A 14193-nucleotide genomic window follows, 5' to 3' on the forward strand; every position below is an offset into this window, starting at 1 on the left:
CGGGGCGGATTGTGCCTGCGGGGCGGATTGTGTCTGCGGAGCGGATTGTGTCTGCGGAGCGGATTGTGTCTGCGTGGCGGATTGTGTCTGCGGGCGGATTGTGTCTGCGTGGCGGATTGTGTCTGCGGGGCGGATTGTGTCTGCGGGGCGGATTGTGTCTGCGGGGCGGATTGTGCCTGCGAGGCGGATTGTGTCTGTGAGGTGGGTCTCCTCTTGCAGGGTCCCTCTATAAATGTAGAGGATGTTATACCCTGGTGGTACAAAGACCTCAGTTTCTTCCAATTTTGAAGCTCGCGCAGGTCTGAGGTTTTCTCTCCTTCCTGCATTAGGGACCCAGATGAAATATTTATTTATCAGAGATGTCATAAACATCACTACAAATGCATCAAGTCACTTCGAGTCAGCAGCTTATAATTATTTCAGATCCTATCCAAGGACTCAATATTCCCTCTCTCGCCTGAGATCACTCAGCCCCAGCAGATGCTAGATAGTTGTTTTTTTCCCTATTCACTTGCTTAGGAGAAGGAAGAAGAAGCAGCAGAATCAATTGCAGCTGAGAGTTAAAGATGCTTCTATGCTAAGATCCTACAAAAAAAATACAGTGTCCTCCTATCACTGACCATAAGGTGGAACAATGTGCAACAATCAGTTCCACCATAATAAAGCCTCCTCCCTACAGAAAATGAAGAGGTAGCACCAAGGTCCCATTCTTTGCAGTCCTTCACAAGGTCTGTAGGCAATAGGTGATGAGATCCTGCTTCCAAGTGCCCAGACAAACACATGACACCTCCTCACCATCATAAACTGTGCCATCCAGGAGCCAGGTGATTATCCTAATTAATGCCTATCTAATTAAATTACTGTCAGCAGTTAACCAATGGCAGGAGCTGTTTCATCAGGTCTTCATGCAGCAGGATCATAATGTTGTCTTTACTGCTCCATTGGAGTCAATTGGCCAATCTGTGAGCCCCCCAGAAAAAAAAAGTAGATGTGAGAGGCTGCAACCAAGGGTTGGAGACTAGGAGGCATGAATTGTTCCCCTGGATGGGTGCTCTCTGTGTCAGGGCTGAGGGGTTAGTGTGGTGCCAGCAATGCAGTTGGATCATTGCATCTCTCCCTCTATGATGCTCTCCAAGAAATTCCTGAGTGTGAACAGCAGCTACCCCCATCCAGGAGCCTCAGATCTTGCTTTGCATGAACATCCCATTATCTCCACTTCTGACAACCTGGAGAGAAGTTCACCTCTGAAAAAAACTACCAGGGGGATGACGAATCAGTCAGATCCAGACAATTTCCCTGACTCCAAGGAGGCACCAGGGGATGGACAGAGGAGTAAGCTGTCTCCTGTCTTGGATGGGGTCTCTGAGATTCGTCATAATTTCGATGGATCTGCAGCAGATCGCTATCTCCTCCCTCAGTCCAGTCAGTCCCAGGCTTCTGCAGCTCCAACTACAATGTTCCCTTACCCAAGTCAGCATGGACCGGCTCACCCAGCCTTCTCCATCGGGAGCCCCGGCCGCTACATGGCTCACCACCCAGTCATCACCAATGGAGCCTACAACAGCCTCCTGGGCAACTCGGCCCCTGGCAGCGGATACCCTGGCAGCGGCTACCCCTACCCGCAGCAGTACGGGCACTCCTACCAGGCGGCCCCCTTCTACCAGTTCTCCGCCTCGCAGCCTGCACTGGTCCCGGGCAAGGCGCAGGTCTACCTGTGCAACCGACCACTGTGGCTAAAGTTCCACCGGCACCAGACCGAAATGATCATCACCAAGCAGGGCAGGTGGGTAGTGCCAGCCGGCATGGGGACGCTGAGCCTGCAACTGCCGCTCTGCAGGATGCTGCTGCTGCCACCACTGCTATTATTATTATTATTATATTATTATTATTTTTTTTTATTATCATTCTTCTTATTACTATTATTATTATTATTATTATTATCATGATTCTTATTACTATTATTATAATTATCATGATTCTTATTACTATTATTATCATTCTTCTTCTTCTTATAATTATTATTATTATTATTATCATCATCATCATTCTTCTTTTTCTTGATATAATTATTATTTAATTTGTTTTTTTGTTTTTGTTATTACTACTATTGTGTTTTTTTTCAATAGCAGCATTATTAATATTAAAGAATATTACCTATCATACATCTAGACATGAAAAAAATAAATCTTTAAATATTGTGACACAGGCAGTACTATATAATAATAATAGTGATTAAATATATATATATATATATTCCTCATACCTATATTATTGTATCATCCGTATATCTATCTGCCTGCTTTACACACTTTTATATTGTATATTTTTTTATATATTTTCTGTTTTTGTTTTTTTTTATTTTCATTTTTTAACTTCTGTGTTGTTGTTTTGTTTTTTTTTGTTTTCTTCCCATAAATAAAGAGGATTAAAATTAATAATTTTAAATATACCCATCTGGTTGGACCTATTCATATCTCCCTTGTTTCATTCACTTTTTTTTATATTATTTTTAATTACAATACATATGCAGCTTTACCTGTCCACCTTTTTATATAAATAGTTAAACAGTGTTTACTAAGCACCCTATGTTAGTTATATGCCCTATTACTATTGGCTGACTTAGAGCAGGGTATAGGCTCATTTTGTTTCTATCTTGGGTTATTAGTAGTTTGAAAAAAAGTTAATATATATTATAATAATAAAGTAATATACAAAATGTTATTATTATATTTCAGTTATTAAAGTTAATAAAAAATAACTATGTATATGTACACTCAAAAACACACAGATATATATATATATATACACATATACACACGAACACACATATATATACACATATATATATATATATATATATATATATACACACACCACAGACTCATACACATCATACATATATATACCCAGACACAAGCACACATGCACATCACATATATATATATACACACACACACATCACATGCACAGACTTTTTTGTGTGCCTTCCTCCCTCTCCTCACTGAGCCTCTGCCCCCTGTTTCCTCTGTGCATTAGGCGAATGTTCCCCTTCCTCAGCTTTAACATCTCCGGTTTGGACCCCACTGCACATTATAATATTTTTGTGGATGTGATTCTTGCTGATCCCAATCACTGGAGATTTCAAGGGGGCAAGTGGGTTCCTTGTGGCAAAGCGGACACCAATGTACAAGGCAAGTCCCAATTAACACTTTCCCTGTATAATCTCTGACACTCTTTTAGGTGAGAAACCTTAATTAGAAGCTTTTGTAATCTAGAGAACCAGGGCTGGGATTTTATGAGCAGATGATAGAGGAAAAGGAGCTGGAGGAATAATATGCAAATGCCGGGATTCATGTCGCTGTAATGAAGGCGCAGACATCACACCATGTATATATATATACACCTTATGCTTTTGGAACAGGTAACAGGGTCTACATGCACCCGGACTCCCCCAACACCGGAGCGCACTGGATGCGGCAGGAGATCTCATTCGGGAAGATGAAACTTACTAACAATAAAGGGGCCTCCAACAATAATGGACAGGTCAGTGCGATCCTCCTCATTAAAGTGGTGCTGAGCAGCAGCACTGATCCCATCCTGCTATCATCACCCAGCATGGGTTATATTTAGAGCATGTGTGTCATTGTACACCATCTGCAAGAGCCATTCCAAGCACTGCAGATACACAAATTAGCCTGGAATAAATTACTGTGCATGTGTGCATCGTGCAGGATCTGCTGCAATTATATCCTCTCTTCACATAGGGGATATTATTTGTGAGTAATGTGAAATAGATTTATAGAGAATGCTATGCACCCAAACATATCTATCTATCTATCTATCTTATCTAGCTATCTAATCTATCTATCTATCTATTATCTATTATATATCTATCATCTATTTATTATCTATCTATGTATCTATCTATCTATCTAGAAATAAAAAAAGATGGAGGCAGCACACCATATGAAATTTTAGAAAGAAGTGTTATTTAATAGCCCATATGGCGACGTTTCGGTCTTGAATGCAGACCTTTCTGCACTCAAGACCGAAACGTCGCCATATGGGCTATTAAATAACACTTCTTTCTAAAATTTCATATGGTGTGCTGCCTCCATCTTTTTTTATTTCTATTTACAAGAACTGGTACGTGCCTGGGAGGCTCTGCACCCTATTTTTTCCTGTGCTGTTGTTTCTTATTTTTTTTATCTATCTATCTATCTATCTATCTATCTATCTATCTATCTATCTATCTATATTATCTATCTATCATCTATCTATCTATCTATCTATCTATCTATCTATCTATCTATCTATCTATCTATCTATCTATCCTCTATCTATTATCTATCTATCTATCCTCTATCTATCTATCTATCTATCTATCTATCTATCTATCTATCTCTTTACCTATCTCTCTATCTAACAGTGTAATGTGTATTGCTATCACAGAGTTATTCCATTGTCTCTCTATATACTGCTTTCCTATGGTATGTTGGTAGATGGTTGTGTTGCAATCCTTACACAAGTACCAGCCCAGACTGCATGTGGTGGAGGTGAATGAGGATGGCACAGAGGACACCAGTCAGCCTGGCAGAGTGCAGACCTTTACCTTCCCGGAGACTCAATTTATTGCCGTCACTGCCTACCAGAACACTGATGTAAGTACACCCTTATGTCATTTACCTCCTAAAACAGGAATGATAAATGAGATTTGTGATAAACCAATGTAATAATATATGTAAAAGTATTATTATCTGTCTCTGTAGTAGTAGACGTAGTGCTGGAGGTAGAAGCAACAGTAGTAATATCATCATCATCATCATCATCATAAACAATGGAAATACATCAAGGTCCATTAGAAAGAAAAGCACTGTTTAGTATAAATCATATTATATAGGGATCCTGCTAAGTCAAAAAGAATGTGTAATGAATGGAACTTATACTCACCATCCATTATTATTATTATTTTGTAAAAATTTGCATGAAGATTTTGTTAATTCTCCTTGTTTGAATGATGTTGAATTGTGGCAAAGGAAAAACAACCATAATAATAATAATAATAATAATAATAATAACAATAATAATAATAATAAATGTATACTATATTAATAGATAGATGATAGATAGATATTAGATAGATGATAGATGCAAAAAAAGGCAGACAGCACACTATGTAGACATAAAAAATTTAAACAAAGTTTTATTTTGCCATGCAAAGCAACGTTTCGACTCCCCAGACCCTTTATCCAGCGGTAATTTATTAGACAGATATATAGATTAGAGAGATAGACAAACGATATAGATAAATAAAGAGATAGATAATTGATAGCTACATGACATTCTTAGTAGAATAGATTTAGATTTATTACCATATATTCCATATATATATATAATTATAGGTGTCCAGTTTTATTCACATAAAAAAAAATTGAAGAAAACAATGGGCCAATTTACCTTATCAGTCCACTTCATTAGTTAACTCCTGTTTTGTTTTAGACCCTAAACAATTTTTAAAAAATGTTGCAGTTTATTTTTTCATATTTGTAGATATTTTGGAAATACGTTTGTTTTAATAAACAGGTGATTTTGCCTTTATAGATAACCCAACTAAAAATTGACCACAATCCATTTGCCAAAGGATTTCGGGACAATTATGACACGTAAGTAAAAGTATAATATATACTACTGATAGTGATAAAACATGAATAATCTGATATACCGAAAGAATGGGGAGGAAAGCATCTATCATCACAGTGTGCAGGGGAGTCTCTCTCTGCAGGATAGAGTAGTCATCAATAATTTTGAATATTGGATATAATAGAGTGTAAATCAACATGGATCGTGAATGTAATATGTTCATATAGAAGATCATGGAAGATAGTTATTAAAAACATCTACAATAGCCATAAAAGGAAAGGTCTCTATATTAACAGTTTGAAGAATGTGGTTCATAATCTATAAAATGTTAAGCAAATTAATGTATTATATATATATATAACATATTATTATAGGTTTTTACAAATGATCTCGTTCTTTGTAGCAATATCTCACCTTAGTAAGTTAGAAGTTAAAGAACGTTATTTCAAAAGAGAAGAATGAGCGAAAAATAGCATCGTCCTCAAAAAACTCCTTACTGTACAACTGTATCACTGTGCTGACAGTAAAATTATTATTACTATTATTATTTTTTTTTACACACTGGGTATTTTTGAATATGAATCTGTTGGAACTTTCTCTCTATATGTAAATCTGCAGAGGTCCAAATTTTTGGTTAGGTTCTTTATAAAACGTTATGTGCAATACAGACTGCCATAGGGGCAAAATGTAGTAATAGAAGATAATAATAATAATAATAATAATAATAATAATAATAATAATAATAATAATAATAGTAAAACTGCGCAGTACCCTAATGAAGGATAGGGGATCTTAAATAGATAAATAGGGGATCTTTGGCTTCATCAGACGTAGAATTCCTTCCTACTGGAATATTATATGGTATTATTATCTGTGTTTGTTATCCTTCTAAACAGTATGTGTCTATCTATCTATCTATCTATCTATCTTTCTATCCATCTATCTATCTAGCCGTCTATCGATCTATTATCTATCTATCTATCTATCTATCCAATATCTATCTATCTATCTATCCATCTATCTATCTAGCCGTCTATCGATCTATAATCTATCTATCTATCTATCTATCTATCTATTGAAAAGTAAGTGCAGCACCAGAAGTAGAAAAATACAGTGCCAGTCCTCACATGCATGACCAGAGAAAGGTCCTCAGTTGGACCGAAACATTTCTATTTCCACTACAGGCTATTAAATATTTTCCTACCTCCCTATATTGGAGTGCTGCGTCTATTTTTTTTCTATCTATCTATCTATCTATCTATCTATCTATCTATCTATCTATCTAATTTATTCATCCATACAACAGATCAGTCAATCAATCAATCAATCAATCTCTCTGTCTTACAGGATCTACACAGGTTGTGATCTGGATCGCTTAACTCCATCACCCAATGACTCCCCTCGATCTCAGATCGTCCCCGGTGCCCGGTACTCTATGGCGACCTCCTTTCTCCAGGACCAGTTCGTCAGTAACTACGCTAAGTCTCGCTTCCATCACCCGGGATCTGTGCCTGGACCTGGTACAGATCGCAGTGTTCCTCATACCAACGGGCTCCTTTCCCCTCAGCAGGGTGAGGACCCCGGGGCCCCTTCTCCTCAGCGCTGGTTTGTAACTCCGGCCAATAACAGACTGGACTTCACAGCCTCATCTGCCTATGACACTGCCACAGACTTTGCCGGAAACGCGGCCACTTTACTGTCTTACGCGGCTGCGGGAGTGAAGGCTCTTCCTTTGCCTACGGCCGCCTGCGCGGGGCGCTCCTTGGGTTATTACAGTGATCCGACTGGTTGGGGAGCGCGGAGCCCACCCCAGTACTGCACCAAAACTGGATCTGTGTTGTCTTGCTGGGCCCCAGGAGCCAGAGTTGGGTCTTCAAACCTCTACTTATCTGGTACAGACGAAACCGACACTCTAGCTGCAGATAGGTCCCCCTTGGGAGAGGACACAAAACCCAAAGACCTATCTGACTCCAGCTGGATCGAAACACCTCCATCAATAAAATCTATGGACTCCTCCGACTCGGGAATTTATGAACAAGCAAAGAGAAGGCGACTTTCCCCCTCTGACCCAGCTGTGTCTGGTAGCTCCTCACCTCTCAAAAGTGAAGTTCTGCCCTCTAGAGACTGTGAGAAGAACTGTGCCAAAGATCTTGGTTATTATGGCTTCTACACCCATACCTAAATTTGCCACTGCTTAAAGTTAGCCTATCAGCCAAGGTTTGCCACCATGAGTACAGTTCATGATCAAGTCCTTTGCAGTGGTCTTTAGAACTTCACCTATGTTTTCTGAAGGAAAAAAAACAGAACCTGCACATATCAAGAATTGAGTGCTAAATGGTGTTGAAGACGACCAACCATTTATGTTTTGCTGCCAAGTTAGGAACAGGTCCTAAAAACTCTTTCAAAATTTTTAATCCTAATTTGGGTTTAACTCTCCACTCTTTAGTTATCTACCTTGAATCTTATTCCAAACCTCAATTGAAAGTGGCTCAGCACCATGGTCATTATTAGGTTCCAGCACCATGAGCAATGGGTTCCTGCACCATGGACATGGTTAGATTCCAGCACCATGAGCAATGGGTTCCAGCACCATGGACATTGTTAGGTTCCATCACCATGGACACCAGAGGTTCCAGCACCATGGACATTGTTAGGTTCCAGTACCATGGACACCAGAGGTTTCAGCACCATCAACATTGTTAGGTTCCAGCACCATGGACACCAAAGGTTCCAGCACCATCAACATTGTTAGGTTCCAGCACCATGGACACCAAAGGGTCCAGCACCATCAACATTGTTAGGTTCCAGCACCATGGACACCCAAGGTTCCAGCACCATCAACATTGTTAGGTTCCAGCATCATGGACCCCAGAGGGTCCAGCACCAACAACATTGTTAGGTTCCAGTACCAAGGACACCAGAGGTTTCAGCACCATCAACATTGTTAGGTTCCAGTACCATGGACACCAGAGGTTCCAGCACCATGGATGGTGGTTGGGTCAGCACAAAGGAATGCATCTCAATGGAGGCTCAATCTAATTTGGAGGAATAGGACCTGGTAGTACCTTCAGCTGTCTTCTTATGGCAGGTTTAATTTGTAGCAAGTCTTGGAGATACTGTCTGCTCCCAACGTTTAATCATATGGCGCTTCCTTTCGTGGTAAATATCATTTATGATAGGGATGTTGAATAAACTGTTAATGATCCACTGATATTACTCCTTTTTTTTGTTAATTTGTGAAGTCACCAGCAAAATACTTATCTTCCTGATTAATGAACGAATTCATTGACTACATTGATGAATTGGATTCTTTCCTTCTTGTATGTATGTGTGTATGCGTCTCCTGCAGCAATCCTGGTGTATTGACCACTCGCAAAGAATAATGTTTACATAGTGGAGATCACCGAAGTCTTGTATTCCACCGTTATATATGGAACTTGCACATATTTGTGTCATAATTTTCTTCCCCCATCACCCTTTTCATACTGCAAATTTGTGTCATAATTTTCTTCCCCCATCACCCTTTTCATACTGCAATATTTATACTTGATTTATTGTGCCAAACGCAAGAGTTTGCCAAACACAGACCCACATGCAATCATTTCTTTTTCTTTTTTTTTTTTTTATTTTAATACACCATCATAACTTCATTTTTTAAATATTTTTATTATATCTCTTAAATCTTTCATGTTGCTTTTATTTTATTGATTAACTTTACATTCCTATAAGTTAATTTTTTGCTTAATGATTTTTTTTTAGACAAAAACACAATTTTTCTCTCAACTGCTGGTGACATAGTGTAGTGGAAATAAAATGTGAATTGTATATTAATACATTCTAGGGACATTTTGTCTTTTTTTTTCTATTTAATTGGTGTCGGGAAAGAATAGTCTAATTGTATTTATTTTTTATGATTAATTTGAATATTTTAATTATTTTTCTTATTTCTGTCATTTGTTTAAAGGTGTATTCAATAAATAGCACAATCATCATTTACCCCAAATCACACTCATTTCATTATATACAGCTATAAGTGGTTACACTGGCGAGAATGATGATTGTTATTATAATATCCATAAAACAACCAGTGGAAGACAAACGTCATTCTCTCTGTACAGATCCGCCTGCTGGAGCGACTCATGATTAGTATTGCTATTTTTTATTTTTGATGTCAGTTTGTAAATATCTGCTTTTCTGTTGTTGTCTGTATGATCGGTACGTGGAATAGATGTGCTTCTCTGGTTTGTATTGTCTGTATCTCGACTCCTGAAATAAAATCAGAAAACACCTGGGGAAATGGCTTATTATAAGCTGCAGCTGTATGCGGAGCTCTTATCTATTGTAATGGCAGAATGGTGGCGACAAGAACGAATTTACTGAGATAAGAACAGGTGAAAGAATCTGCTCCTTTCCATATGTATAGAGCAGAATGGATTGTAAAAGGCAGAATAGCTACACGTAGAAACACTGATTTAGGGAAAGAAGTTTATCTATCTATCTATCTATCTATCTATCTATCTATAATTTATGTATCTATCTACCTATCCAATATCTTATCTATATATCTATTTATAATCTATCTATTCAATATCTATCTATCTATCTATCTATCAATCTATCTATCTATCTATCTATCTATCTATCTAATACACTATGTCTGTAATCTCATAGCTAATTTCTATCATATATCTATCTATCTATAATTTATCTACCTATCCAATATCTTATCTATATATCTATTATCTATATATAATCTATCTATTCAATATCTATCTATCTATCTATCTATCTATCCATCCATATCTATCTGTTTATCTATCTATCCATCAATCCATATCTATCTGTTTATCTATCTATCTATCTATCCAATATCTATCTATCTATCTATCTATCTATCTATCCAATATCTATCTATCTATCTATCTATCTATCTATCTATTTATCTATCTATCTATCTATCTATCTATCTATCCAATATCTATCTATCTATCTATCTATCCATTATTTATCTATCTGTCCAATATTTATCTGTCTATCTATCTATCATTTATCTATCTATTATCTATCATCTATTTATTTATCAGTCTACCTAATCTTACCTATTGACTGTAGGTCAATTTCAGCATTTTTTTTTATTTATTTATTTTTTCCTTTTATAAAGATATAGGTTTAGATATTTTTTTTTAATTTGAAATTTGAAATTATTTGCTGTACTAATTTATTTTATTGAACATCATTACTTTTTTTTCCCAGTTTCTGTACATTTTTTACTTTTCTGCCTATGTCAGGATATAATAACCCCACAGACCAATGTATACAATGGTGTGTAGATTTTTTGTGCTTTGCAGCTCAGCACTATGAGTGTAATTTTTTTTCTTTTTTGTGTGTGTGTTTTGGAGCAGTATAAGCTAATGCTAAGGTGATGCAGAAAAGAAAAATGCGACTCTGTTATGGATAAAGAATATTTTCCATTTTCACCTCTGGCTTCCAATGTGTTGGCGATTTATGATTAGGGGGTGTGATACGTGGAGTCACTTGCTTTCTGGATGGGACCTCTTCATTGGGAGGCCGAGGGTGCAGGTGATGTTGAGTGAGCGCCCAATGTTCCATTTCCAGGTGAGACTGATGGCTGAGCTGCTGATAATGACATCTGCTGCTCAATACTAGATCTTCCAGTGTGCAGCTTGTGAGGTGCTGCTGACATCTTACATGGGGCTTCTGCAGAGCTGCTGACATCTTACATGGGGCTTCTGCAGAGCTCTCTCTGCTTTTACATTTCAAGCAGTCAGGGAAGAAGGGATCAGGCCACAGAGACCATCGAGTTGCCCCACAGCTGTGCCCAGGAGTGGGGTGAAGGAGGGAGGAGGCCAGGCTGTGTGACTGCCAACATTCATGGAGGAGACCTGCACAGAAAGTCCACACCAAGGGCAGCTCTCCCTGACATCCATTGTACAAGTAACAGGAGGACTTTTAAAAAAAAAATTACTTTAACTTTATGGTCATTCCATATCTTACCTCAGTCACATTATTTTGGGAGTAATTTTATTTATAGGAAGAATAAAATAGAATGTTATTTCTTTCAATTTCACTGATGTGAAGCCCAAACGTCAAAGATATATATCTATATATATATGTAAACATGTATGTGTGTGTGTATATATATTTATATGTGTGTGTGTTTATGTGTGTATAGTTATATACAATGTATGTTTATGTGTACATAAGTGTAATATATACGTGTGCGTACATATACATGTATTTACACATACATTTATATAAATATGCACACACACATATATATACATACATTTATAGATATAGATATATACACATACACATATATACACACACATACATACACACATATATATATATACACGTATATATATATACACACTTATATGCACATACACACATATATAGAGAGGCTCAGACTGGCCCACAGGGTAACAGGGGAATCCCCCGGTGGGCTCCTGTGCAATGTGGGCCCCCAACCCCACTATATGGGCAGTACTTGGCATAATTCACATGATTTACTCTGTATGGAAAAAAACTGCATCTTATTCATTAACCAAACTACCAAGTTCATTATTATATAGAGATATGGATAAATTTGTGAAGGAGGGTAGTGTAACATTTGTATGCAGGTGAAAAGTGGTTCCCCCCAGAGTCAATGTTACTGGTGGGCCCTTAGTGCCCCAGTCCAACATTGTATAAAGATATATACATATATATATATATATATATATATACTGTACACACACATGTATACTGTATACACACACATATATATATACACACACACACAAATATATACTGTACATACACACACATATATACATACACACATATACTGTATACACACACACATATATATACATACACACACATATATACATACACACATACTGTATACACACACATATATACATACACATATGCTATATACATACACACACATATATACATACACACATATACTGTATACACACACACATATATATATACATACACATACTGTATACACACACATATATACATACACACACATATATACATACACACATATACTGTATACACACACATATATACATACACACACATATACTGTATACACACACACATATATATACATACACACATATATACATACACACATATACTGTATGCACACATACATATATATATATACATACACAAATATATACATACACACATATACTGTATACACACACACATATATATATACATACACACATATACTGTATACACAAACACACACATATATATATATATACACACATATACTGTATACACACACACATATATACATACACACATATACTGTATACACACACATATGTATATACATACACACACATATATACATACACACATATACTGTATACACACACACATATATATATACATACACACACATATATACATACACACATATACTGTATACACACACACATATATATATATATATATATATATATACATACACACACATATATACATACACACATATACTGTATACACACACATATATATATACATACACACATATACTGTATACACACACACACATATATATACATACACACACATATATACATACACACATATACTGTATATACACACACACACACACATATATATATATACATACACATATATACATACACACATATGCTGTATACACACACATATATATATATATACATACACATATACTGTATACACACATATATACACATACACACATATACTGTATACACACACATATATACATACACACACATATATATATATACATACACACATATACTGTATACACACACTTATATACATACACACACATATATATATACATACACACATGTACTGTATACACACACACACATATATATATATACGCACACATATACATACACACATATACTGTATACACACACATATATATATACATACACACACATATATACAGACACTCATATATATTATGAAATAAAATTAGAAAATCCATGGGAATGATAAGTGAGAATGATGGTTCACTGTGAAGCTCAGCCTTCTCAGCTGTGATGTATTGTCACTGGGTAACTAAATATGTACAAATAAGCGTTGTTGAATTTATTAATGACTTTTTTGTTGTTTATTACTGTTACTTGGTTATTCTAAAATAATTATGGAGAAACAAAATCTGATTTTTCAAAAATTAAAATTTTCCATCCTGCGCGATTGTACCGGTGACAGCGATGCAATGGAAGAACTTTCCCTCGGTAATCATTTTTAATTACAAATATAATATATTGCTAAGTCAGAAGTAAAAAAAAAATGTATTCCTATTATTTAGTATTTAAGTTGTTAAATTTGACCTGCGCACTTCCTAATATCATTTTAGACTTGGTGGTGAATTTATATGCTTGATATTTAAACATATGAACTCTAGGTTCCTGCTTTATGGAGAAGTATGTGAATTGTTTTCATCTTATTCTTTTATATCTTGTGGATGTGTAATTTGCTATTTTTTTTTTGCAGTAGCATTTT

The 14193-nt window shown here is 36.3% G+C and overlaps 1 protein-coding gene across 1 annotated transcript; it reads left to right on the forward strand.

Moving 5' to 3' along the window:
• The first annotated feature begins 776 nt into the window (after positions 1-776).
• On the forward strand, positions 777-8934 carry TBR1 (T-box brain transcription factor 1). Its single transcript, XM_073545732.1, has 6 exons — positions 777-1783; positions 3037-3191; positions 3422-3543; positions 4503-4661; positions 5602-5663; positions 6988-8934. The coding sequence occupies exons 1-6, from the start codon at positions 1092-1094 to the stop codon at positions 7820-7822; spliced, it is 2025 nt and encodes a 674-aa protein (XP_073401833.1). The 5' UTR covers positions 777-1091; the 3' UTR covers positions 7823-8934.
• The last annotated feature ends 5259 nt before the right edge of the window (positions 8935-14193 follow it).

Source organism: Dendrobates tinctorius, unplaced genomic scaffold (assembly GCF_039654945.1).
Source record: "Dendrobates tinctorius isolate UK_male_01 unplaced genomic scaffold, ASM3965494v1 ptg000143l, whole genome shotgun sequence".
NCBI lineage: Eukaryota > Metazoa > Chordata > Amphibia > Anura > Dendrobatidae > Dendrobates > Dendrobates tinctorius.